The sequence below is a fragment of the Conger conger genome, chromosome 4 (assembly GCF_963514075.1).
Source record: "Conger conger chromosome 4, fConCon1.1, whole genome shotgun sequence".
Lineage (NCBI taxonomy): Eukaryota > Metazoa > Chordata > Actinopteri > Anguilliformes > Congridae > Conger > Conger conger.
The window spans coordinates 21,964,636-21,990,272 of record NC_083763.1 but is presented as its reverse complement, the minus strand read 5'-3'; the positions used below and the strand labels follow the sequence as shown (position 1 = coordinate 21,990,272).

At 42.3% G+C, this 25,637-nt stretch overlaps 1 protein-coding gene across 2 annotated transcripts in view; it reads left to right on the top strand.

The window, feature by feature from the left end:
* The first annotated feature begins 246 nt into the window (after nucleotides 1–246).
* The window catches only part of snx7 (sorting nexin 7), a 28,724-nt gene continuing 3,333 nt past the window's right edge, over nucleotides 247–25,637 (top strand). Inside the window, exons 1-9 of one of the 2 annotated variants that reach the window (XM_061240856.1) lie at nucleotides 247–457; nucleotides 2,058–2,234; nucleotides 3,032–3,142; nucleotides 3,492–3,656; nucleotides 4,135–4,333; nucleotides 4,733–4,932; nucleotides 5,654–5,740; nucleotides 7,596–7,697; nucleotides 11,305–11,457. In XM_061240856.1, coding sequence (XP_061096840.1) covers nucleotides 338–457; nucleotides 2,058–2,234; nucleotides 3,032–3,142; nucleotides 3,492–3,656; nucleotides 4,135–4,333; nucleotides 4,733–4,932; nucleotides 5,654–5,740; nucleotides 7,596–7,697; nucleotides 11,305–11,457 — 1,314 coding nt within the window. In that variant the 5' untranslated portion in view covers nucleotides 247–337. The remainder of the gene's footprint in view (nucleotides 458–2,057; nucleotides 2,235–3,031; nucleotides 3,143–3,491; nucleotides 3,657–4,134; nucleotides 4,334–4,732; nucleotides 4,933–5,653; nucleotides 5,741–7,595; nucleotides 7,698–11,304; nucleotides 11,458–25,637) is intronic. The other variant, XM_061240857.1, reaches the window with a different exon arrangement.

The window sequence follows — 25,637 nt, the reverse complement described above, 5'->3', positions numbered from 1 at the left end:
TGTAAGGAAAACAAAGAAAAAAGATTTAAAATGTACATATAGCCATTGATTTTAGCTCCTTTCTGCTAAGCATAGTGCAAGGTAATACTTACAGTTTAATAGCTAGTTCCGGCAGGATACCGCGTCATGTCAGAAGAATGCCATGGACGCTACTATTTTCCATGCGCAGTGGTTTTGCAAAACGTAGCTGTTTGGATTTCCCACATTTTTGCGTGAGGTGCGCTGTTTTCCTGTCTGCGATATTTCCGTTTCTGCGCAGTGAGTTATATTCGCTCCAGCCAGAAAGTGAATTTGCAGAGAGATTGCTGATGAGGTCTTACCCTGAGTTTCACAAGCGATGAGTGGAATTAACGTTGACCCAAATGCGGACTCTGCTTCAGCTCAAGAAATAACAACAGACGTCTCAGAACGAATGCTAGACCTAGATGAAGATGACGACTTGGAAGTTTTCAGCAAGGTAATGACGGTGCGACGAGAAGAGACCCCAAAAAGCTGGGACACGTAACTCCGTGAGAAGTTATTGTAACAAAGTGGATTTGATTTGGACAGGCTATTTGCTACGTGGATCCAGCGCCCAGTTGCTTCTGAAACGTAGATATAAACTCATTGCTGTTGATTGATTTAAAATGTGAGACTATCATTTTTATAGCTATGCTACATGTGCAAGACTCTTAAGTTGTGAATTCTACATTTTCCTTACAGTAATAACAAAAGTTGTATTGTGTGTGTGTGTGTCGGGGAATACCAAATAAAATCGCAAAATATAAGATTTAGCTGTGTTAAGATGCGTTTCGGTGTGTCAAAGTTCAGTTAATCAGGTGCTGTCACGCTGTGTCGTTAGTTTCCTTTGCAGCAACCAATCGGCTTCTGGTTTTTCAGTGGGCAACTGAGCATTGTTTTAAACTATGAATATGGAGATAAATCATCATATCGCCGTTGTCTTTCATTTACGGTATAAGGAATGTGGTCAGAAATGGTTTTTTTTTGTCTTCCAGTTCTCTTTTGTCGGTGTCATATCGATTGTTAGCCAGAAAGCTAACTCGGTTGTTTTTTTGCAACAAATATCATATGTGTTCGCTTAGATTGTGACGTAGGGTACGTGTAATGAAGAGCTGCTGAACTATCCACCTCAAACTGGTGTTTAGTAGTAATCTATGTTGTGTTTGGCTAACCGGTATAAAAGTTTCACTTTCTACCCAGCAACCTTCTGCGTTTGTTGTTTGATGTGACTCGCCACTGGGGGAATTCTAGTTCTGCTGACAGTTGACTTGGCTTGTTATTACAGGATGCCATTATAAAATAACAAAGATTTAAAAAAATGTCCTGCGGAAAAGAGACTTCGTCAGGTTTGAGCCGGAAAAACTTTGCATAGGCTACAACACGTCATGGGCTAACATCATTTGTATAGAAATCACTAGTATTCAAATGTTGTATGCGACTTCCGTCCCTAAAGTCAAATAGTTATTTAATGTAGCTAGGCCAATATTGGCTGGTTTAGACATCATTGTAGCCTATATAAAATGATTAATATGATAATTAATTATTAAATATAATGTAGCCTACTACGATGGCTTAACAGTATGACACTACAGTTTTCACGATTCCATTTAGCGATGTGTTAAATGGCACTGCACTGCACTGCACTGCAGTGGGCCTTGGAAGAGAATATCAGAATCAGGAATGTCAGGTCTTGACATTTTATTATGACATTTTATTATGACATTTTTTTACTAGAATTTATAGAATTTATCGTGTTCTGCCACAGTTGTTTTGACAAACCTAAATCAGTTTGTGAGCCCGTCCTCTCCTCAAGTGTTGGGAAGATCATTCTGTCCATAAAGAAAACAGTTAGAAGAGCCGACCACATACAAATACTAATACAATATTGGTTCTAAGGCTAGTTTTTAACATGACACTTGTGTATGTATTTAACTACATGCGCCTTCTAGTTAAATACATGAGCCAGGTTTTGTGCGTGGAATTTGTATCCTTTGGATCCTTTGTATCACTTTCATTTAAATGGGAAATAACCCACTGCCTATACTTTGCATATTCAGGATGCAACACTGGCTGATGGGAGTCTCTTCAATTCCTCCATGCCCACCTCTCCAGCTTCCATGATCAATCAGTTTGAAGAGGATGCAGACGAAAAAGACATTTTTGTCACCGTGGATAATCCAGAGAGTCATGTGACAGCCATAGAGACATTCATCACATACAGGGTCTTAACCAAGGTAGGGCTGCACAGGACCGCAGGTGAAGGCAACAGCAGACACATTGTTGAACCACGATAGGCGGTTCACTACAGTAAACAGATTGGCTCTGATGTAGCACACTCGATAGTCCAGCGGCAAGCACAGCCACTTCAGCTGCGATGCTTCTGGTATGTCGGTTGCCAAGTGGTAAGGGACAATTGGTTAATGTCAATTTTGGTTTTTCACCCAGTCATGTTGACACAAATTGTGTAGCCTCCCTTTTAGGCATGCTGCTCTTTGCTATCAGGCCTCTTGAGCAATGTCCCCACAGCTCAATAGAGTCAGGCATATTCCGTGAGGGAATGTGCTGATTTAAGAAAATATCTGGCAACTGGGTTATCAAATCACAGCCAGCCTTTTCAAACAAAGATTTGTAATGACTTATTAACATAAAGGGATTTGTAGGTCTTCTTTGAAGGTACACGGTATAACATACTTTTGCAGGAAAATATTCAAACAGATTTGCTTTAAGTTGATTTTCTTTTTGGCAAGCAAGTCAGCCCTGCAAGCATGGCTTGCTCAGTGATACTTCTCTCCTATTCAAAAAGCTCAGTAACTGTGTAATTCTTACTTTACTCTTTGCAGCTACATTTAGTTTTTAGTACACCCAATAGCTACAGTAACATTAATTTGCCTGAGTTGGGTGCGTCCAATCACGGTTTACCGTGTAATGTGCTAAGAAAAGGCACATTTGTTACTGACCATGGAGGGAGACTGTAGGGAGAAAAATTTGTGTCCAATCTGTGTTGGGTGAGAGAAGTGTCCCTCTTTCTTAGACCACACGGAGCGAGTATGATTCCTCTGAGTATGAGGTCCGTCGACGCTATCAGGATTTCTTCTGGCTTAAAGGCAGATTGGAGGAGGCCCACCCCACGCTCATCGTTCATGTATGTATCTTTCCTTTGGGCTCTTCTTCAAAAGTCATTACTGTCAGAAATGTACATTTATAATTTGTTCATGTGTTTATGCCTCTGGTAAAATTGCACCTGGGCGATAAAGTAAAATCAAAATGTTTTGGTGTTACTGGCAAATTGCAGTTTGAGGCGCTTACAATTTCTGTATTTCTAGCGTTTGCCTTGTAGCGCAGATTTTATATGTATTTAATTGTAAAATTCATCTGAAAAAAAAATGTGATGAAATAGTTTTAAGCAATTCTGGGTAAAGTTGTTTGGTGTAGTGCTGCATTTATTTATTTCTGGTCAGTCTCGTGTTGTTTAGATGCATTTTTCTCCACAGCCTCTCCCAGAGAAGTTTGTGATGAAGGGCATGGTGGACAGGTTCAATGAGATCTTCATTGAGACACGCAGGAATGCTCTTCACAAGTTTCTCAATAGGATTTCCGACCACCCCATTCTGTCCTGCAGCGAGGACTTCAAGGTTTTTCTCACTGCACAAGCCTGGGTAAAACACCAAGCAGCCAGCTTCAATGCTCTCATTGTCTGCCGGACGAGCAAGGGCCTGAGTAATAGAGCACTCAGTAAATTCACTTACGAGGATAAGACATGTTTATGATCACAGGCCCTGTGTGCGTGTGTTTGTATGTGTGTGTGTGTGTGCGTGCGTGCGTGCGTGTGTGCGCGTGAAATCATTATTTGAATGTCAAAAAATTGTTTTTATTGTTAGGGTAGAATTGGCATTCAAAAGATTAAACAAACTGCAGCATATTTTAATTTGTTTCCTTTCAAATTATGTCACCCACTCAATACATACCCCATGACACATTCTCTCTATAATGATTTTCCCATTTTGATTTTCCCATTTGTGTTGAATATGACTGAATGTGACTGCTCTTTTCGAGTGTTAGATCGTATGTATCTTGTGTGTTTTTGGAAGTGGGGGCTGATGGTTTTTCATTGTCTGATCACCATGTTCTGTGCAGGAGCTCACCTCGTACAAGAAGCAGGGCCCCGGCTTTCTGAGTAGGATGGGGGACACAGTCAGAGCTATGGCCGCCACCGTCAGAGGTGTGAAAAACCGCCCGGAGGAGTTTACCGCCATCGATGAGTACGTGGACACTTTCAGCCAAAAAATCACCTCACTGGACAGAGTCGCACAGAGGATCCTCAAAGAACAGAAGGGTAGGCCGACTTTGGTCATGAGCCTTCTGCTTGATGGAGATAACGGTGCTTCAAATACTAAAGCTTAGACTCATTAAAGGATACCAAAACTGCTGGGCACTACCCAAGCACTAGTGAGGCAGCTGTGGTAATGCAGGTTTTTGACACTGAGAACAGTTTCTGGGAACCCAAATGTTACTCAAGCGGTTAAATTACAAAAGTTAAGCTGAATTTCTGGTTACAAGTATGCTTACTTTAATTTATGTTGTGCTGTGTTGAAGTAATGCATGAACATTTTCATTGAGGGTTTATTTTTTATGTTCAATTAACCTCAAATTTAGGTTGCAAACTCTCCAAAAAAATAAATAAATAAAATGAAAGATGGAATGGTAGTGGTTTTGAAAGCACTCTCTGCTGTAGAGTACCTGGAGGAACTGAAGGAGTCTGCCCCTGTGTACACGCTCTGGTCTGGGTCCGAGGAGGAGCTGGTGGATCCCCTCAAGGGCGTGGCCGGGTGCATCGAGAGATGCTGCCGTGAGACTGAGGAGCAGGTCGCCCAGCTGTCTGAGAACCTGGTGCCAGCCCTGCACGAATACGTCCTCTGTGCAGACACCGTGAAGGTACAGCAGTGTGCTCAATCCAATTTCTTATTTTTCACCTCTTTTTTCCTTTTCCTTGCTCATTGATCGAGGTCCGCCATCTTGACCCCTTCAGGCTCCCTATATAAAACCCATAGAAAGGCCAAGGAATCACAAAGAATTTCAACAGTCATGTGCCTTGAAAGACGGTCATATGATCAAATACAACGCTGGCGTAGCATCCGTCTGTTAAGGGAGATGTAACATGCAGGACGCATCTGCCCATAAGGGGTTAAGGACATTCCAACCTGTTAGATGTTCCTTCTTGGAGCGAGAAGTAAAAATGAGGAACTTCCTTTTCTGCAAGGAAACATGAGCACATCCTTTGCGGAAGTATGTTTTCGGAAAGTGTGATTTGTATCCTGTGACCTGTGACCTGTGGGTCGATCTCTCCGCATCTGACCCGTCTAACTGGCCTCGAACTGACGTTTGAAGGAGCAAGTCCATTACATTTGCCTAATTCACGTTTTCTCAATTTCCCCCTCATCACTTCTTTTTCTCATCTCTCATCTTCTCATCATCGATTGGAAAGAGCCCAGTGTCTCAGCAAAAACGGTGAAGCTGTGTTCATTGTTAATGATATTTAAAGCCGTAAGTCAACTGGACACTAGACTCTAGTGACATGATATAAATGGACAGCATATAACATGGTTTAAGATATTATGAATGTTTTGCTGACATTTAATTGCTATGTTTCTTTCAGGCCGTACTGAGGAGAAGAGACAATATTCAGGCTGATTTGGAGGCAAAGAGTGACGCACTAGCCAATAAGATGGCAGAGAAAGACGATGTAAGTCTGCTATTGATGACCCCTCCACTCATTTCCTGCGGCTGATGCTCTTTAGCTTTTTCCAAAAGATTATTAGTAATAAGCGTCTTTCCAGCCCTTGCGTCTTCTTTCATTTTAAAGCGATCCGTTTTAAGCCCGAAGAGGACTACGGCTATATTGGAACATGTCTGTTCCGAAGATTATCTAAATATCTCAAGATAGTTTGAGAAGTCCTCATGAGAACCGGCGTGTTCCCGAAGCGGGAGTATAAATATTATTGAATATCGTGGAGATAATCATCGTATAATTAAACTGCCTAGAACTGCTGTGTCCTTTCAGTGTCAGAAGTTTGAGCTCGCTGTCAGGGCTAGTAAGAGCAAGGAAGGGGGGGGGGGGGCGGCCATTTTAAAATTATATTGCTTTACAAATCCTGAGGTGTCCCCGCAGCCTGTCGGTGACCTTTTCTCAGACTTTAATTATGAAGTGGGAATGAGCAGCACCCCGGTGGACCGCACAGTGCACTTTAATAGGGATCTTTATGAGGGGCTGATTCCCTGCGGCTTAGAATCACAATGGAGGTCATTTAGGCCACAGCTCTCACCCTGCAGAACATGTGTAAGTCTTTGATCGTTCTCTTTGGGAAAGTATGCAAGAAGTTCTGAAGTGCACCGTTAACCATAACTGCCATTCTCGCTTTGAAATAGGAATGACAAAAATTGTAATTGTCAGTAAGGCTTAAATCTGTCAAGTTCCACTTACTTGAATATCCATTTGCACAAATTACTTCAAAGGCCTTTCAATTCATAAAATTAAGTGAGGAGTACTTATTCCATTAAGGGGCTTGATTGAATTTTTTGTATCTTCGCTTTTTAGTAAATTCTAATCCGTTTTTTTGGAAAAAACGAGGTAAATTTGAGCTGGGGAAGTTCATATCTATTAAATGATTGAGTAAACGTTACTTATTACAACTAAAACTGGAGTGTGAGTTAAGTTAAACTAAAACTGTTTTAGTTGATTTTTAGTTGAGTTAACAGTTAAATCAAGAAATGCATGTAATTTCTATGAATCAAAGGAATTTTGAGTTAATAGTGGTTAAACCAAGTGCCATTAACTTAACATAATCTTAGCAACTCTGATTTGCATTGGGTTAACTTAATTAACTTAGTACTATAAGTACTATTTGTACTATAAAATGAAATATTTTGAATTGCTTTACTCAATGTGTTTAAGGCAGCTTGTTCTTCAAATGTTGGGGTATGCTGAACTGCTGGGGTATGCTGCATTTTACAGTGTACAACAGAATTACATGCACAAACAGCATTGCTGACATTTCACTCGATAATGAAGTGGATCTGGGTTATATGGAGTTTAGAAGAGGCAACCTTTTCAAGTGCCGATAAAATCTTGAGCCGCTTTACTAATGACTGCCATTTTTTTACGTGAATGTTTAGTTAACAGGAGACTCAGACAGAGGAGTGCTCGTTTGATTTATGTACAATTATTATCCTTCAATTAGAAATGCAGTCATTTCAGGGCGAATTTGATTCCCATTCAGCCGTGCTGTGATGTGAGCAGTTCTCTTTGTCATGCAGAAAGGCGGCCAACAGGCGATCAGGCAGCAGCAACTTAAAAGCGCCCGTTTAACAAAAGCCTTCAAATTTCATTCCCATGAAATTTTCACTTTCAATGCCCTAACAACATAATTACCACATAAAGGCCTTTTTTTCTTTTAGTCCCAGCCTAGGAGGCCGTTGCGGCTGGGGATTGGATGCAGCTTGCTCTGTCGAATAGTTTTAGCGTAAACGTGGTCACGTGAATCGAGTCCACTGGCTACTGAGTCTGACTGCTAACATTTGCATTGTGTCACTTGCTGAAGGACTCTAAGGTTCTGGGTTTGGTTTTTGCGAGCTTCCTTGGCAAAAACCCAGAAGAAGCCAAGCAGGAGAAGGAGCAGAGACTCGGTGTGGAAATCGAAGAGGTACGGTACAGAGACGGGGCAGGCCTCACCTCTAACCGGCTAGACTTTCGGCTTGGGTTTTCTGACCAGCGCTGGCATTGAGATGGTAACATTTTAAATGGCACCCTATTGAAAAGGTGTCATATATGGCCAGATACCCTCTATTGGCTAATGTTTAGTGCTCTGATGGAAACAGTAAAGGTCTGCATAAAGGGATTGGTTTGTGGTGTTACACTGTGAACCTCTCATGTCCCACCTTGAATGCAACCTTTACAGAAACAATATCTTGTAGGTTAGGATGTGATTTGGAAATTTTAAACATTTTGTAGTATTTCCTGGTATTTATATAATTTACTTGTTTGAAAAAGATCACATTTGAGCTTTTTCACATTGCTTGCTGTTTAAAATGTTACCAGAGATAATCCAATTGTGGTCCTCCTTTCGAAAGACTTCTGTATGTGGGCATTTGCTTTTTCAACTTAGCTAAAGCTTCTAGTATCCGTCTTTTTAACCTGGTCTTTCTGCGTATGCTGTTAACTAAACTGTTGCATCATGTGGCCTAGCATAGTAATATGGTATACTAGACCTGTGAGTCATGTGTATAGGGAATGCCAGATTATAACAAAATTATAACTTTAGTCTGAGGATACATTGTCTCATGTAAAACTGGTAATGTAACTAACTGCGGTCTACAGGTCACAGTCGTGGCTATTCACTGATGTGAGAGTAATTAGACCATGGCTGTTTTGTACGTGCATATTGTTTTTCTTCTAGTTATGCTTTCCAAACTGGAATTCAGCGAAGAGAAGGAGTCACAAAGCTGTGTGTTGAAAGTGGTCAAAGTGTAGGTGGTGGATCAAAGAAGCCTTTTAATTGGATGCAATATTGCGTCTGACCACTGGATGGCAGAAATGTCTAAGATGCACATTAGACGGCAGCACTTAAAACGATGACTGGATTTCGGTGCATGTATGTCATGTACCTGCAATCGGTAGTTGGAATTAAAGACGTGAATCGTCCCTGAATTTCATAAATCTGACTTCGACTGGAAGGTATGAAGTGCATTGTGCATGCTCCTGTCAGATCAGTTCTCTTTTTCACGTAGCATGGCCTTTGAGATTAGATATGCATGTTGGAGATGTGGGTGACAGTGTCAGTGAACAGGAAATTAGTCATGGAAACGGGAAACAAATCATGATCATAATCACTATCATAAAGAATATTGCACTTTGACTGCAGAAATTATCCTCATGTCATCATGTTTCCAAGAGTGTCTAAATGCTTTTTTTTTTCTTTTCTTTTTTCTTAAGCCTAACACCTCTCGTCAAACATTTCTTTGCCCGGACTTTCCATCCCCCATACATAACATGCTCGCGCAAAGGCGTATAGTGGCGAACGTGGTGGTTTTGCAGAGAGCTATCTGTGTGTGCCAGCCTCTGTTCCTGTGGCTGCAGGGAGCACTCACTGTCACTAATGAAATGTCCTGAGCGTCACTGGAGATGCTGCGGTGACCAATTGTAGCAGCCAATCCTCTGACACTGCTTGTTCCACATGAAAGCTCCGTGTAATCACCTCTTCTGTGCTGGCAAATAAACACACACTCGAGGCCTGTGGAGCTTCGCATCGATCTCCAAAATGAGAAGCAAACAAAACCGGCATCGAATGCCATAGTGTCAACGGGCAGCTAATTCCAAAGGGCTTTCTGCAGATCTAAAGTGGGGAAACGGGAACCAGGCCCCCCTGTAGTGCCTGAACGATTATTATAATGCTGTGTTTTTGCAAGTATTACCGTGACACTTCCTTGCTAAAGATTAGGAACCGCTGAGTTCTTCAGACATCGTCTTTCTTGTGAATTCAAATAGTTTCTGAGTAATCGGATACCGGGGTCTTCTGGAACTGTGACTCATCTAACTGGGGTCGTAATCAGCCTCAGTATGACCCTGTGTGCTCGCTGTATTTGCCTCATCGTTATATTTGCCCTAGCCTACCTCTGCCGGCTCCTTCTTCACCAAGCTGTGCAGGAAATAAGTGTTAGTACCCATGCGAAGTCCTCTATTCCGGCAGCGTATCCAGGTCGTATGAGGATTTGAGGCATGTGACGAGGAGAAAAATGTAAGAAGGAGTACATAATGCAAATTCGGTTGGTCGCGAAAAGCGCTACACCTGTTGCATGCATCACGCTAGTTGCAGTGTGCGTGCAGCTTTGATTTATGTAAAAGTATTCGCTATAATCTAATAAGGCGTTCGGTCCCTGAAAACCCAATGTGGGCTCAGAAAGTTTGGACACCACTGCTCCACACTTTTAGCCATCTGTATTCAATGAACCACCACTCCAGTTAATCTAAACCAGGGATCTGGAGCATCCAGGAGGGTTGCAGTGTCTGCTGGGATTTGGTGCGACCTCGTACTCTGTTTCCAGGGCTTAAATTGGCTCCAGACCGATTGGAAACTACAAAAACATGCTGACACTGTAGCACTCAGGACATAGCACTGGGCATTGATCTAAACGTTCTTTTATGATGCAAGACACAAGGGCACAGTACACTGTCAATCAGCCGAAAAGAATTAACCGCCGGACTGTGCAAGGAGAACAAAGTAAACATCCCATAAGGCAGTGGAGCGGCCCTTTCCTCTTCACGTGTCATTTCACTCGTTTCCAGCAGAAGAAAGAGAAATGACGGTCAGACATTGTTCAGTCTTCAGGCGATGGTGTACTAGTCACAAGCTGTCCTCCCCCTTTTCACCTTTCTCTGGGGTCACTTTAATAGTAGTTTAGAATGCAATGTAATGGCCAAATGTCGATATATTTTAAAATAAAGTTCATTTCAATTAACATTGTATAGGTAACTACCGGGAATTTACTTAAAACCGTTTTCTTTCTGAATACTTACCTTTTGGTTAAGTGGTGAAAGGGCTGTCTGTACCTTTACCCTTTCTTCCCTGGTATTAGTACAGCAGCTAAAGTGATCCTCATGTTGTACCCTTCTCTCTGATTGCCTCTGCATTTTATAGCACCTTCTGTGATGGCAGACCAAGATTCTACATGTAGCCAGTACTTCTGTTAAATATCAGTATGCATTCATGAATGTTGGCATCCCAAAAAGAGACACATTCAAAGAACTAGCTGCCTTAGGTTTAGTGTTGATTTCTATGAAGTAAAGGTTGAATAGGTTTGTTGACCTAAAGGTACAAACTAAAAATCATTTTTATCTGTTGTATACATTATTGTGCCTGGTATGAGATTATCGCAGCAGGGTTCAACATGAAATAAGGTAAGTACAGGCTAAACCAAAGAGGTGCCCCTGTTTTTCTATTTTGTCCTCCCGGGAAAACATAAAACTGAGAATTCTCCACAAATGAGTACAATCCTTCACGAATAACCTTAAAACTCACTGCTAAGTCACTGGTTTTGCCAACGTTTCCATATGCATAGTATCATCAGCTTGAGTGAAGATAAAACTGCAATTAGATGAAAAATTTAACATGCTATAACCTTTTGATCGGATCTCTCGGATTCGTCAGTGAAGTAATTCATTTTTTTATTTGGTAATATAGCATTTGGCTACTTAATTTCCTGTTTCACATGTAGTCCATGATCCGTTTAGTAATTTTGCCATTCTGTCAACAGCTTAAGGAAGAAATTGATAAACTGGAAGATAAAATGGAGTTTGCCAACAATGCCTTGAAAGGAGACTGGGAGAGGTGGCAGAAGAGCATGAGGGGAGATATCAAGGCCGCCTTCATGTGCACTGCTGAGAAGAATGTGGACTATTACGAAAAGGTGAGGCAGGGGGTCCTGATTCAGGGGCTATTCAAGAACACCTTGTTTCTGAAAAGCTACATATTTTAATAATACATGTCGGGTAGTTTGCTTCCAGTAATCGTGTTTGTAGATATTGGAAAGCTCCGTAGTCTAAACGGACATTATACTTAAGGGGAGCATTTTGTTTAATTTCGTAAATATTTACTTACAAATTTACAAATGAGTGAAGCAAAGTGTAGATTGAATGTGGGCTTTGGAGGCCTTTCACGTAACCGTCAGAATTGAAGTGCTTCTCTGCTTTGCACTCGGTGCAGATACCAAGGCTAATATTGCAGCCCTGGGAAATGGAGGCATTCAAACTGTAGCCTTCTCCTGCAGAGAAGGATTAGTAAACACCCTGAACAGCAAGTTCTGTAGCCTCCTCTCCTCAGGGCCCGTTCTCACAAAGTTATGTGGGATATGGGATCCACAATTCAATTCAAACTGGGAAAGAAAGCATAGCCGTGGAACGCAGTTCTCCAGCTCTATTTTTAGATACTAATGTGTTTCAGGATCAGGAATAAACATGTTACAACATCACACTGGGTAATACTAGAAACAACATGCACAAAGCATCGTATGGCTGTGTTTTTCTTTCTTTCAAAAAAACACCCAGTGAGCAGCAGTCCTGTGGGCATCTAAGTTCTATGAATGGCTAATGAGAGAGGTCAGTGGAGAATGGCCAGTCTGGTCAAAGCTGGCAGAAAGATGTCAGTCATGCAATGGCCACACATTACAACGGTATGCAGAAGAGCATCTCTGAATACACAATGCTTGCTACAGCAGCAGAAGACAAATAAGTCCTAATAAATACCTAATATAATGCTCATGAGTGTATATTTAAATAATTTATTTAAAGGTGCAATCGGTGACTTTAGACCTCAAACGGTCTAGAGGAATTACAGCAACAAACACCACAACGCTGTTTATCCCTCCCCCTTCAACATGCTGACGTTGAAACCCGCCACGCCATTGGCTGTGGGAATTTTCAACCAATGAGCTTGAATTATTGTACAGCTATACAATGTTTTTATACAGTGTCGGTCCGTCAACTGTATATTTTGAAACCCGAATTTAAGGACTATCAACACAGGCAGACTTTCAGTGAGCCTGTTTCAATGATAGGAAGGGCATTACAATGGTCTTGTAACAATGTTTTAACACAAAAATCTTGCCTATTGTACCTTCAACCAGGGAGATCAATTGAGAACATGTTGTCGTTTGCAAGGATTCCCTGGGAGGAATGCCCGAGAGAATTGTTGCAAGTGGGACGAGAGCCAGAGTGAGAGACAGAGGGGTAAAGCCCCAGGACTGTTAAAATATAGTATAATACAAGGGTGTGTAACAGTTTCTTGCTCATATGTATTCTATAGTGAGTGCATCAGTGATTTACCAACTTACCACCAGAGGGTGGTAGTAGTCAAAAAAAAAAAAAAAAAACATCCTGATAATTAAGAAGGTTATAATGAAGCAAGATAACCATATAATGGAGGCGTTATTATTTCTTGCTTATTATGGTTAGATGGCTAGGTTTTATAATCGATTGCTGATTCTGTTCATTTGACTCCTGTGGCTAAAACTCATATGTCTGTTGTGCAAGGATAACAATAAATCAGCAAATAGACACACCCACTAATCCCACAACACAAAAGTATGGAGAGATGGGCAATCATCTGAAATGAAATCACGATATCTATTGAGGGAAAATAAGAATGCTTGATGAATACAGTTTTCTAATGTGTGTACTTTACAAAATGAATACTTACCTTTGTGAAAATGACAAGCAAATCATTTTAATTCAAAGTCGCAAATGTGCAATGTTGAGTGTTTGCGAACACTAATCTCTCCATATTCCCTGTAAGGTTATTCGGTTTTGTGCCATGACTGAAATCATTATGACAGGAGCTAATGGAGACAAATGCGAATATCACAGGGCCAATTCCATAAATCTGGAACCTTCTAGAACAGCTAACAGATGCTATTCAGGGAGCGCATGCTGGCTGTCCATAAGGTGGACCAAGTGTCCAAGGTGCCCATGTAGAAATGCTGCGTTTTATGTAGAAAGTGCACACGCGTCGTACAGAGCTATTTTTTCTGTGTCCATTTGACAACATAATTTTAATTGAGCCAGACATTAGAAGTAAACAGGGAATTCAGCACGGACTCTATCCATCTACACCGTACAAAATGTCCATTGCAAATCCTGTATGTACAGTATGTGTATATATACACTGTACATATTACATATCTTTACCAAACAGGAACACTCCCCATCTTCTGCTCTGTGTTCCATCACCCAGCGGGGCCGTGTGTTTGTTGAAGGCAGCGTATTTATGTTGAGAAATCACCGACAGCTATAATTGGAAGTGATAATTACCGCAGGAACTGAAAAGCGCTTCTCTGAATAGCGCTGTATGTAGCGTACCCGCGCTGGCAGAGGCAGATGTGCGAACGGGCCTTAATGCGCGGTGATTAGCGCGGGACCGCTCGCCTCCGCGGGACCTTTAATCAGGTGGGTGGGCAGGGACGCGGCGGCTCTAATGACTCACGGCAGCCCGGGCGACCCCAATAAGAGGAGGTGCGGATCCGATCATCGGGAGTCCGGGAGCGGGGACACGGTTCGGAGCTCTGCGAATCCTCGGAGGAGGAGGGGCCAGTAACGCACCCCGGGCCAAGGGCAGCCCCCCGAGCCCCCCCTGCACTGCCAGGCCCAGTGTACGAAAGCCGCATTACGGCCGTGAATGAGCCCTCCTGCCGGCGACAGCTGCCTCTACCCCGGCCTACTAAAGCAAGCTCATCCAGTTGTGCATGCAGTAGCACCAACCGCCCTCTCCACACACACACACACACACACACACACACACACGCACAGAACCCCCCTCCACCGCATACATCCAGCAGCATGCGTCACCCGCCTTTATTCCCACACAAAAGCCACGCTGCCTGCACTCAGAATAGTCCTCCGTGGAGCTGCTTCAGTGTCAGGTAATTAGGCTGGAGTGGATGCACCAGAGCGCACATCACAGAGTCCGTTCCTGGGTTTAGCGTGCGCACGTTTGCCGACCGCCAAACCGCCACGTACCACTCGAGCCCGTTTTCCAAACCAGATACGCCGTACATTTGATCCGGCGCCTTACAGCTACCCTTGCGTTCAGCTAGGCACATGCTCGATGGGTAATTTTGAGTTGTTCTTTATGAACGCTGCGCTGTGATCACAGCGACTATATGCTGCGCGGTGGCAACTTCAGGGGATTGCCATGGAGACGCCATAGCAACAAGACATTTCCTGGAAAATGAGAAAAGTCTCGTGTTGTTGAATACAAGGTGTTATTCAGACCATTCCGAATTTTCCATTTTATTTCAGTAGAATAAATTATTCTCTAAATGAATTTAATGTTTTAAGGCCAGATAATTACATTGCCGGAATCGTACTATACATGTGCAGCTTGCAATACTAAATCCTGAAGACCTCGCAATCCATGTGTTCCTTGATATTTTTTCACAGCATCCACTATGACAGGAACTAAAGCTGAAAATGTTGCATTTTTGTACCGTGTTAATCCACTCAGGGCCATATTTTGCAGCTGCATATTCTGCAGATAATGCATTGAGGGCCATATTTTGCAGCAGCATATTTTGCAGCTGCTGCCATTTTCAGCAGGGTCTTAGTCACTCACATTCAGCTTTCCAGGTCCGAAACCCGGATCCTTATCCAGAGAAACACTCTTCTGACACACAGAACCTAAAAAGATAGCAGGTGAGGACAGGCGGCTGGCTGATGGATGTGCTCCACACTGCTGAATGATACACCTAATTGGGGCCTTTGCCCGCCGTTTGCCCCCACTGAACATGGAGATGCAGGAGCCATTAGCTCTGCGGGATGTATCACCTGCAGTGTCACGAGAGGGTATGGGTGTCACCACAATCCAATCCTCCCCATCTCGTGCTCACTTCTGTTCGACTCCACGAGTCAAGTTAAACCATTGTTTCCACCCAATGCTGATTTTCTCTCTTGATTATCAGCAGAATTTTGGAAGCCATCCCTGCCAAAGTGCAGTGTTTTATTTGATTAGAGTAATGCTTTACAATTCAGACAAAAGTTTGATGTGTTGGGGTACCACGCTTACTCCACTCCCACTACCTCTGTGGCTTGCATCTTCTGACCAGCAAAGAAAATAAAGTACAGTACTGCGCAAAAGTTTTAGGTATGTGTGAAAAAATGTTAATAGTTTATTTGTATCAATTAACAAAATGCAAAGTGAGTGGACAGAAGAAAAATCTAAATCACATCAATAGTTGATGTGACCACCCTTTGCCTTCAAACCAGCATCAATTCTTCTTGGTACACTTGCACAAAGTCAGGGATTTTTTGGCATATAGTCAGGTGTGTGATTGAGCAATTATACCAAACAGGAGCTAATGATGATCAATTTAATATGTTGGTTGAAACACAATCATTAACTGAAACAGAAACAGCTGTTAGGAGGGTTAAAACTGGGTGAGGAACAGCCAAACTCTGCTTCCAATGTGAGGTTTCTGAAGACAGTTTAATGTCAGAAGTCATACACCATGGCGAGACTGAGCACAGCAACAAGATACACGATAGTTATACTGCACCAGTAAGGACTCTCCCAGGCAGAAATTTCAAGGCAGACAGGGGTTTCCAGATGTGCTATCCAAGCTCTGTTGAAGAAGCACAAAGAAACGGGCAACATTGAGGACCGTAGACGCAGTGGTCGGCCAAGGAAACTTAGTGCAGCAGATGAAAGACACATCATGCTTACTTCCCTCCGCAATTGGCAGTGCCATCAGCTCAGAATTGGCAGAAACCGTGGGAAAGTGGGACCCGGTTACACCCATCTACTGTGCGGGGAAGTCTGGTCAGTAAGTGGTCTTCATGAAAGAATTGCGGCCAAAAAGCCATACCTCCGACGTGGAAACAAGGCCAAGTAACTCAACTATACACGAAAACACAGGAACTGGGGTGCAGAAAAATGGCAGCAGGTTCTCTGGACAGAAGAGTCAAAATGTGAAATATTTGGCTGTAACAGAAAGCAGTTTGTTCAACGAAGGGCTAGAGAGCGGTACAAGAATGAGTGGCGAGAGGCAACAGCGAAGCATGGTGAGGTTCCTTGCCAGTTTGGGGCTGCATTTCTGCAAATGGAGTTGGGGATTTGGTCAGAATTAATGGTCTCCTCAATGCTGAGAAGTACCGGCAGATACTTATCCATCATGCAAAACCATCAGGGAGGCATCTTATTGGCCCCAAATTTATTCTGCAGCAGGACAACGACCCCAAACATACAGCCAATGTCACTGAGAACTATCTTCAGTGTAAAGAAGAACAGGGTGTCCTGGAAGTGATGGTATGGCCCCCACAGAGCCCTGATCTCAACATCATCGAGTCTGTCTGGGAGACGGAAGCATTTGAGGCTGCCTAAATCCACAGAAGAACTGTGGCTAGTTCTCCAAGATGTTCGGAACAACCTACCTGCATAGTTTTTGAGTTCTTTCAAAAACTGTGTGCAAGTATACCTAGAAGAATTGATGCTATTTTGAAGGCAAAGGGTGGTCACACCAAATATTGATTTGATTTAGATTTTTATTCTGTTCATTCACTTCTTCTGTTCATTCCTTTTTGTTAATTGATAAAAATAAACGATCAACATTTCTATTTTTGAAAGCATTCTTATTTCACAGCATTTTTTCCACACCTGCCTAAAACAGTTGTGCCCATATATATCTTTTTATAAATTTTATTTGCACATTCCTAACAAAACAAAAATAAGAATATACCCCAGGGATATAATTGAGCTCAAATGCGGCAATTACTGCATTTAGATCATGAAGTGAAAATGTGTTCGAAAAAAAAGCCCCGAAAGTTTCCTGCCTGTCGCAGTACAGTGAGAAACATGATCAGCAACATTGAAGAATCAGAGATGGGTGTGTGGGGAGTCTGCAGTGTTCTGCACGGATCTATGGTTTGGTCTGATTATGTACTGCCCTGAAGCCCATCCTGCTAATCAATTTCAAGCCGCCTGATATGGATTCAGAGTCGATCTCGTTGTCAGTCCGTCAAAACTAGATGAGATTCACCTCTGCTCATGCTGTGATAGTTAAGTAAGTTTCGGCCTTTAAATTTGTCACAACGTTATTCTTAAAGCAGTGAGCCGATATGTGTCTGAATTATCTGTGTGGGTGTCTGCCGTTTCTTCAGTAGAGCCTCCCTGCATTGGGCCATCTATCTGTGCATGTCTCCTACATTGCCCCTAAACTACCCGGACACTATGTGGGCTGTGCATGACTGGAATCTTTAATTTAAGTGCATTTCTTAAATACAAATAGGGAAAAAAAGAATGTAGCCAATGTTGAATGTTCAATGTGAAAAGGTGATGTTTTTGCGTGTACGATGCTCGATGGACATATCACACACACTACTCATTTGTCAACTAACCCCCCCCCACATCCTTGATGCTTCTTGATCATTTTGTATCAGCAGTAAGTAAATCTGGAGAATGTTTCAGCAATCAATATCTCAGGGTAATATCTCAGAGTTGCTGCTCTGATTGACCCACACAGTACTATTTTCGGCCAGAAGTGAAACTATGACACTGATGGCCAAAGGAAGTGGTTCTCATACACATAGTACGATTTTGAATTTCCACAATGTGCTGAACACAGGCAAATCTGCAGCTTAATCACATTATCACATTTGCCACAGAGGTTAAGCAGCTGGGCCCAGAATCCTCCCAAACATACTCCATCCAAGTATGTATCTGGCTGTGTAAATGTGTTTATACATGTAAACACTAGCTGTGTAGATTAGGCCAAATAATAACCACCTCTTGAATAGAGTAATGATGAAATGTGATGTAGCAGAAGTGTTAATTAAGACACAGCCCCCCATGAGTGAAGGCACCTGTTTAAGACTTTGAAGTTGAGCTGCCTGAGGGAGTTTGACACTGTGAGGCTCCAATGTGACACACTTCTGACTGACTATAAAGAGGTTCTACTCTTCCATGATATAGCATCGTATGGAGATTAGACTTAGCAGGGCTTTTAGGGTTTTAGAGGCTTCTTGAAGTTGCTCTCCCTTCTTTCTACATGAAGCTCACTTCACCTGGACTTGCCTTGCTGTAAAGCAGGGGTGCCCAATCATGTGCCATGGAGGGCCAAGAGTAAGCAGGTTTCATTCCAATTAATTACTACACAAGCTGATTTCAAGAATGAGTTGCCTCCTCTCTGGTTGAAGGTGTGTTAGTGCATCATTCTGACCAGGTGTTTAGTATCGCTGCGGACTTTCCTCTAGACACGGTAACGTTGATTTTTAAATTGCTCATTTGAACAGCAAGGGTTAGGGCTTGAGCCAGTTTGTTTGTCTATTACCTGTTAATCACTTCTACTGGTTGCATACCTGTAGAGTGATTGAACATTTGTCTTAAATAGCTTAAATAGCTGTGGAATTTATCAGTAGATTAGCTTTGATTTGATATTGCTTGTGAGCAATTGTAGGCGATTTAAATAGGCGTGTCAGAGCGACGCTAGCGTATATTAGACTCGTGAAAGTTGTCCTTAGTCAGTAAGTGCATCATACTGACCAGGGGCCTCATTTATAAACGTTGCGTAGGCACAAAAGAATGCGTACGCCACTTTCTAAGCAAACTTTGGCATTTATAAAAAACAAACTTGACCGGAAAATGTGCGGTCCTCCACGGAAACTCTGACCCATGCGTACGCACATTAACTGGAGAAATGAGAAATTGTGCCTTTCATGCTCGTGACGTAAGACCAGGAAAACGGGAAGTGAAACCGGATGTAAAAAGGTATAAAGATTTGCCGGGAGTTGTGGCTGGGTATGGCTGCTGTAAGGACGTGCTTCGTCCCTGTTATACTTATTAAAGTGTTGTATTGTTGAATCTCGCTACACGGGTTCTCTCCCTTCTTAAGTGCAACACAACATTTGGCGACGAGAGAAGTCGAAAATGATACACAACAGATACCACTGTGTAAAATAAATCGATTTGTTGATTGTTGATTGTACTCTTAAAGGGTTCTGATTTTCTGCATGTTTACACTAGGACTCGGAACTATACTGTCCTCTCAGGTCCTCTTTGCACTTGTTCTTGTGTTTAATTAGCACTTTTTTGTACGTCGCTCTGGATAAGAGCGTCTGCTAAATGCCATGCAATGTAATGTAATGTAATGTAATGTAATGTAATGAAATATTACCTCTCACGTATCATATACGAAGAGTTAATTTGCAAAAACGGATAAAAGCCTCTCTTACAACGAATAAACAAACAGCTGTTTGATTGATGCTCTCTGGAGTGCCCAAAAAATATGATTTATAAATATAAACGGAGATGTTGTAAAATAATCCCTCAAATATGTAGACGAATTGTTAAACAATACTTCATGTTATTAAATGTATTCTCATAAATAATATGGTGAACAGTCGGACAAATTGCGCTGCACTGATGCCGTTTACAATGTGTCAGTCGGGCAGATACGAGCATAGTTTCATATATTGTTATCATATTCATATATTATGTTTTTTTTCCAATGGTGCTAGACAAATAACGTGTATTATTATTATTATTATTATTATTATTATCATCGTCATCATCACATTCGTTGTGCAGAACTGTTCGCCATTTACAATCAATCAGGATAATTCCCACACCTGTAGCTTTTCAGAGGCAATCAAATGGCTGAAATCCCTTTTCTTGGCCTTCTTTTCAGCATTTGGCATTGTTGTCTTTGTGAAATGCATATTCATTAGGGGTGTTTCACTGCCTATTTATAGGCAACTGTGGGCGGGACATGAAGCTGGCAAAGTTGCGCCACATTTAGAGTTGATTGTGATTTATAAAGGAAAACTGGCGTGGGACGTGCGTATGCACTGTTTTATAAATCAGAATATTTTTTGGCGTACGCACGTCCTAGGTTTCATGCTTACGCAGGTGTGGGAATTATCCTGATTGATTGTAAATGACGAACAGTTCTGCACAACGAATGTGATGATGACGATGATAATAATAATAATAATACACGTTATTTGTCTAGCACCATTGAAAACACAGTTACAAAATTAAGAGATAAAACGAACACAAATTTATAACAATAAACAGATTATAAAACGTAATATATGAATATGATAATATATGAAACTATGCTCGTATCTGCCCGACTGACGCATTGTAAACGGCATCAGTGCAGCGCAATTTGTCCGACTGTTCACCATATTATTTATGAGAATACATTTAATAACATGAAGTATTGTTTAACAATTCGTCTACATATTTGAGGGATTATTTTACAACAACATCTCCGTTTATATTTATCATCCTAAATCATATTTTTTGGGCACTCCAGGGAGCATCAATCAAACAGCTGTTTGTTTATTCGTTGTAAGAGAGGCTTTTATCCGTTTTTGCAAGGACCTGAGAGGACAGTATAGTTCCGAGTCCTAGTGTAAACATGCAGAAAATCTGAACCCTTTAAGAGTACAATCAACAACAATCAATTTTGATTTATTTTACACCGTGGTATTTGTTGTATATCATTTTCGACTTCTCTCGTCGCCAAATGTTGTGTTGCACTTAGGAAGGGAGAGAACCCGTATAGCGAGATTCAACAATACAACACTTTAATAAGTATATCAGGGACGACGCACGTCCTTACAGCAGCCATACCCAGCCACAACTCCCAGCAAATCTTTATACCTTTTTACATCCTGTTTCACTTCCCGTTTTCCTGGTCTTACGTCACGAGCATTAAAGGCACAGTTTCTCATTTCTCCAGTTAATGTGCGTACGCATGGGTCAGAGTTTCCGTGGAGAACCGCACATTTTCCCGTCAAGTTCGTTTTTTATAAATGCCAAAGTTTGCTTAGAAAGTGGTGTACGCATTCTTTTGTGCCTACGCAACGTTTATAAATGAGGCCCCAGGTGTTTAGTATCGCTGCGGACTTTCCTCTAGACACGGTAACGTTGATTTTTTAATTGCTAATTTGAACAGCAAGGGTTAGGGCTTGAGCCAGTTTGTTTGTCTATTACCTGTTAATCACTTCTACTGGTTGCATACCTGTAGAGTGATTGAACATTTGTCTTAAATAGCTTAAATAGCTGTGGAATTTATCAGTAGATTAGCTTTGATTTGATATTGCTTGTGAGCAATTGTAGGCGATTTAAATAGGCGTGTCAGAGCGACGCTAGCGTATATTAGACTCGTGAAAGTTGTCCTTAGTCAGTAAGTGCATCATTCTGACCAGGTGTTTAATATTGCTGCGGACTTTCCTCTAGACGCGGTAACGTTGATTTTTAAATTGCTCATTTGAACAGCAAGGGTTAGGGCTTGAGCCAGTTTGTTTGTCTATTACCTGTTAATCACTTCTACTGGTTGCATACCTGTAGAGTGATTGAACATTTGTCTTAAATAGCTTAAATAGCTGTGGAATTTATCAGTAGATTAGCTTTGATTTGATATTGCTTGTGAGCAATTGTAGGCGATTTAAATAGGCGTGTCAGAGCGACGCTAGCGTATATTAGACTCGCGAAAGTTGTCCTTCGTAAGTGCATCATTCTGACCAGGTGTTTAGTATCGCTGCGGACTTTCCTCTAGACGCGGTAACGTTGATTTTTTAATTGCTCATTTGAACAGCAAGGGTTAGGGCTTGAGCCAGTTTGTTTGTCTATTACCTTTTAATCACTTCTACTGGTTGCATACCTGTAGAGTGATTGAACATTTGTCTTAAATAGCTTAAATAGCTGTGGAATTTATCAGTAGATTAGCTTTGATTTGATATTGCTTGTGAGCAATTGTAGGCGATTTAAATAGGCGTGTCAGAGCGACGCTAGCGTATATTAGACTCGTGAAAGTTGTCCTTAGTCAGTAAGTGCATCATTCTGACCAGGTGTTTAGTATCGCTGCGGACTTTCCTCTAGACACGGTAACGTTGATTTTTAAATTGCTCATTTGAACAGCAAGGGTTAGGGCTTGAGCCAGTTTGTTTGTCTATTACCTGTTAATCACTTCTACTGGTTGCATACCTGTAGAGTGATTGAACATTTGTCTTAAATAGCTTAAATAGCTGTGGAATTTATCAGTAGATTAGCTTTGATTTGATATTGCTTGTGAGCAATTGTAGGCGATTTAAATAGGCGTGTCAGAGCCTTCACAATTCAGAACTCCGGTTCTAACCCCCGGAAACTTTTCTAACAACAACCTGCTAGACCCCCATCGGTCTGGCTTCAGATCGGGCCACTCGACAGAGACTGCGCTCCTCCGTCAGTGAGTCACTCCATGCCGCACGAGCAGCCTCCCTCTCCTCTGTCCTCATTCTTCTAGATCTCTCTGCTGCCTTCGACACTGTGGATCACTCCATCCTCCTGTCTGCCCTGTCAGCAATGGGCATCTGTGGCACAGCCCTGGACTGGATTGAGTCCTACCTCTCTGGTCGCTCCTTCCAGGTTGCCTGGGCTGGTTCGGTATCGACACCTCGGCCCCTCGCCACAGGAGTTCCCCAGGGCTCTGTCCTAGGCCCGCTTCTTTTTTCTCTTTACACTCGCTCCCTTGGCCATGTGATCACTGCACATGGGCTATCCTACCACTGCTACGCGGACGATACCCAACTCTTTGTCTCGTTCCCGCCGTCTGATACGCAGGTTTCAGCCCGTATCTCTGCTTGCCTGAGGGACATCCAGAGCTGGATGGACAACCTCCATCTAAAGCTCAACCCAGGCAAGACTGAAATGATATTCATCCCTGCTAAAACCTTTCCCCATCTGGATCTCTCCATTTCCCTCGGGGATACCACACTCACGCCGTCACCCAGTGCAAGGAACCTCGGCGTGGTGATGGACAGCAGACTGTCCCTTTCCGGGAACATTGCGGCGGTGACCCGGTCTTGCAGGTTCTTCCTATACAACATACGGAGAATCCGCCCCTTTCTCACCCCCTACTCGACCCAGCTCCTGGTCCAAGCGATGGTTCTGTCCCACCTGGACTACTGCAATTCCCTCTCGGCTGGCCTCCCAGCGTCCGCCATCAGACCCCTCCAACTCATCCAGAATGCAGCAGCTCGTCTGGTCTTCAACCTTCCCAAATACTCACACGTCACCCCCCTGCTTACTTCCCTCCACTGGCTGCCTGTCATGGCTCGCATCAAATTCAAAACATTGGTGCTAGCCTTCCAAGCAGTTAAAGGGTCTTCCCCAGCTTATCTACAAAAAATCATCAGACCCTACACCCCTGCCAGACCTCTTCGTTCAGCCTCCACAGGCCGCTTGGCACCTCCCCCTCTCCGAACCTCCACCTCACGCTCACGACTACTGTCTGTTCTGGCTCCACGGTGGTGGAACGAACTCCCCGTTGAGGTCAGAACTGTAGAATCTCTCCCCACACCATTGGCTGTGGCAGTTAGAACCAATTTTCAACCAATGAGCTTGAATTGTTGTACAGCTGTACAGTGTTTGATACAGAGTGACGGCCCAACAAATGTACACTTTGAAACCCGAATTTAAGGACTATAATCACACGCAGAGGATGAGTCTTTTTCAATGATAAGGGATTTACAATGGTTTTGTAACAATGTTTTAAAACAAAAATCTTACCTATTGTACTTTCAACCAGGGCGATCAATTGAGAACATGGTGTCTTTTGCAAGGATTCCCAATAGCCAATAATGTGTTTTCCCCAGATTGGCCGAAGGTTGGGCGATATGGCCTAAAATCTATATCATCATATTATTTAAAGTTTTGGACTGTAATGATATCCACTCACTGAGCTCTTTATTAGGTAGACCTGTACACAAACTTAATCAGCCAATCATGTGGCAGCAACTAAATGCATAAAAACCATGTAACATGATCAAGAGGTTCAGCTGTTTTTCAGACCAAATTACAGAATGGGGAACAAGTGACAAAGTGACTTTGACCATGGAATGATTGTTGGTGGCAGACAGAGTGGTTTGAATATCTGCTAAACTGCTGATCTCCCGGGATTTTCACCACAACAGTCTCTAGAGTTTCTGCATTGAACAAAAACATGACATAAAATATTATATGCTGTATGAGTTATATGAGTAGCGAAGCAAGGAAAGGCGGTAAATTATTTTCCCTATTATGTGCATAATGATGCACAATATTGCAGCCTTAACACTCATCTCACAGTCATGTGATCCCGCTAATTACATGTTACATACATATAGATTATAACATTCTCAAGGTACTTGAAAATGAAATTGGCCATGAAAAAAGTATGTGTACTTTTGCTGTATGCAGTATTGCTGCCCTGTGAGCAAGCATATTTCAGTACAATGGTACTGTGTGCTTCCTTATGGACTGGCATACAAAATGTAAAAGACCAATAACAGATCTGGAGAAATGCATTTGACCAACGTATATATATATTCCCTTAACATTGCCGTCAAGGCATGCCACAGGGAGGGATATTTCCAGGTATAATTGGGTGTAAAATGATGTCATTAAACTGTGTCACGAGATGTGGAATTTGGAGATCTTGTATATTTTAAGATTGAAGCCGCTTTATTGTCACGCTTTTTTCTAAAGGCATCTCTTGCACGAGCAGTTGATGCTTAAACGGTTTCCAGTGTCACATTAAATTGAGTCATCTTGCTTCTTTATTTTTGTATTCAAAAATAGACGCACCCAGTTGTGATTATGAAGCGACATGTCTGTGTGCCCGAGCACAGCCCCTGTCAGAAGCTGTTTAATAAAGGTCGGGAGCAGACTGTCTCTTATGGGGAAAGTGCCATTTTGATTAAGTGCTTTTGACAGCCTGTCAGCTGCCATGCATTTGCCTGAGGTCCAGTCCTGATGCGCGAGACCCAAAAGCAGCGGAGGACTAGACCACAGTAGAAAGGGTTTCCGTGAGGGCATTAATCAAAATACTGGGCAAGTTTCCATTTAAATGCCACTTAGACCCCTGGCCAAACTGGGCTTAAGGCTGCCATGGTATGCTAAACTGAAACTTAATATAATTTTCTACTGTACGGTTGGTATTGAAGAAGCTCCAGTTGCTCTCATTGCTTATAGACAGCAGTATTTTTACTGTATATGGATTGGAATATAAAGGGGCATTCACCCAAAAATGCAATTATAGTATGTTTCCACTTACACAGAGTACTACATCTGTAT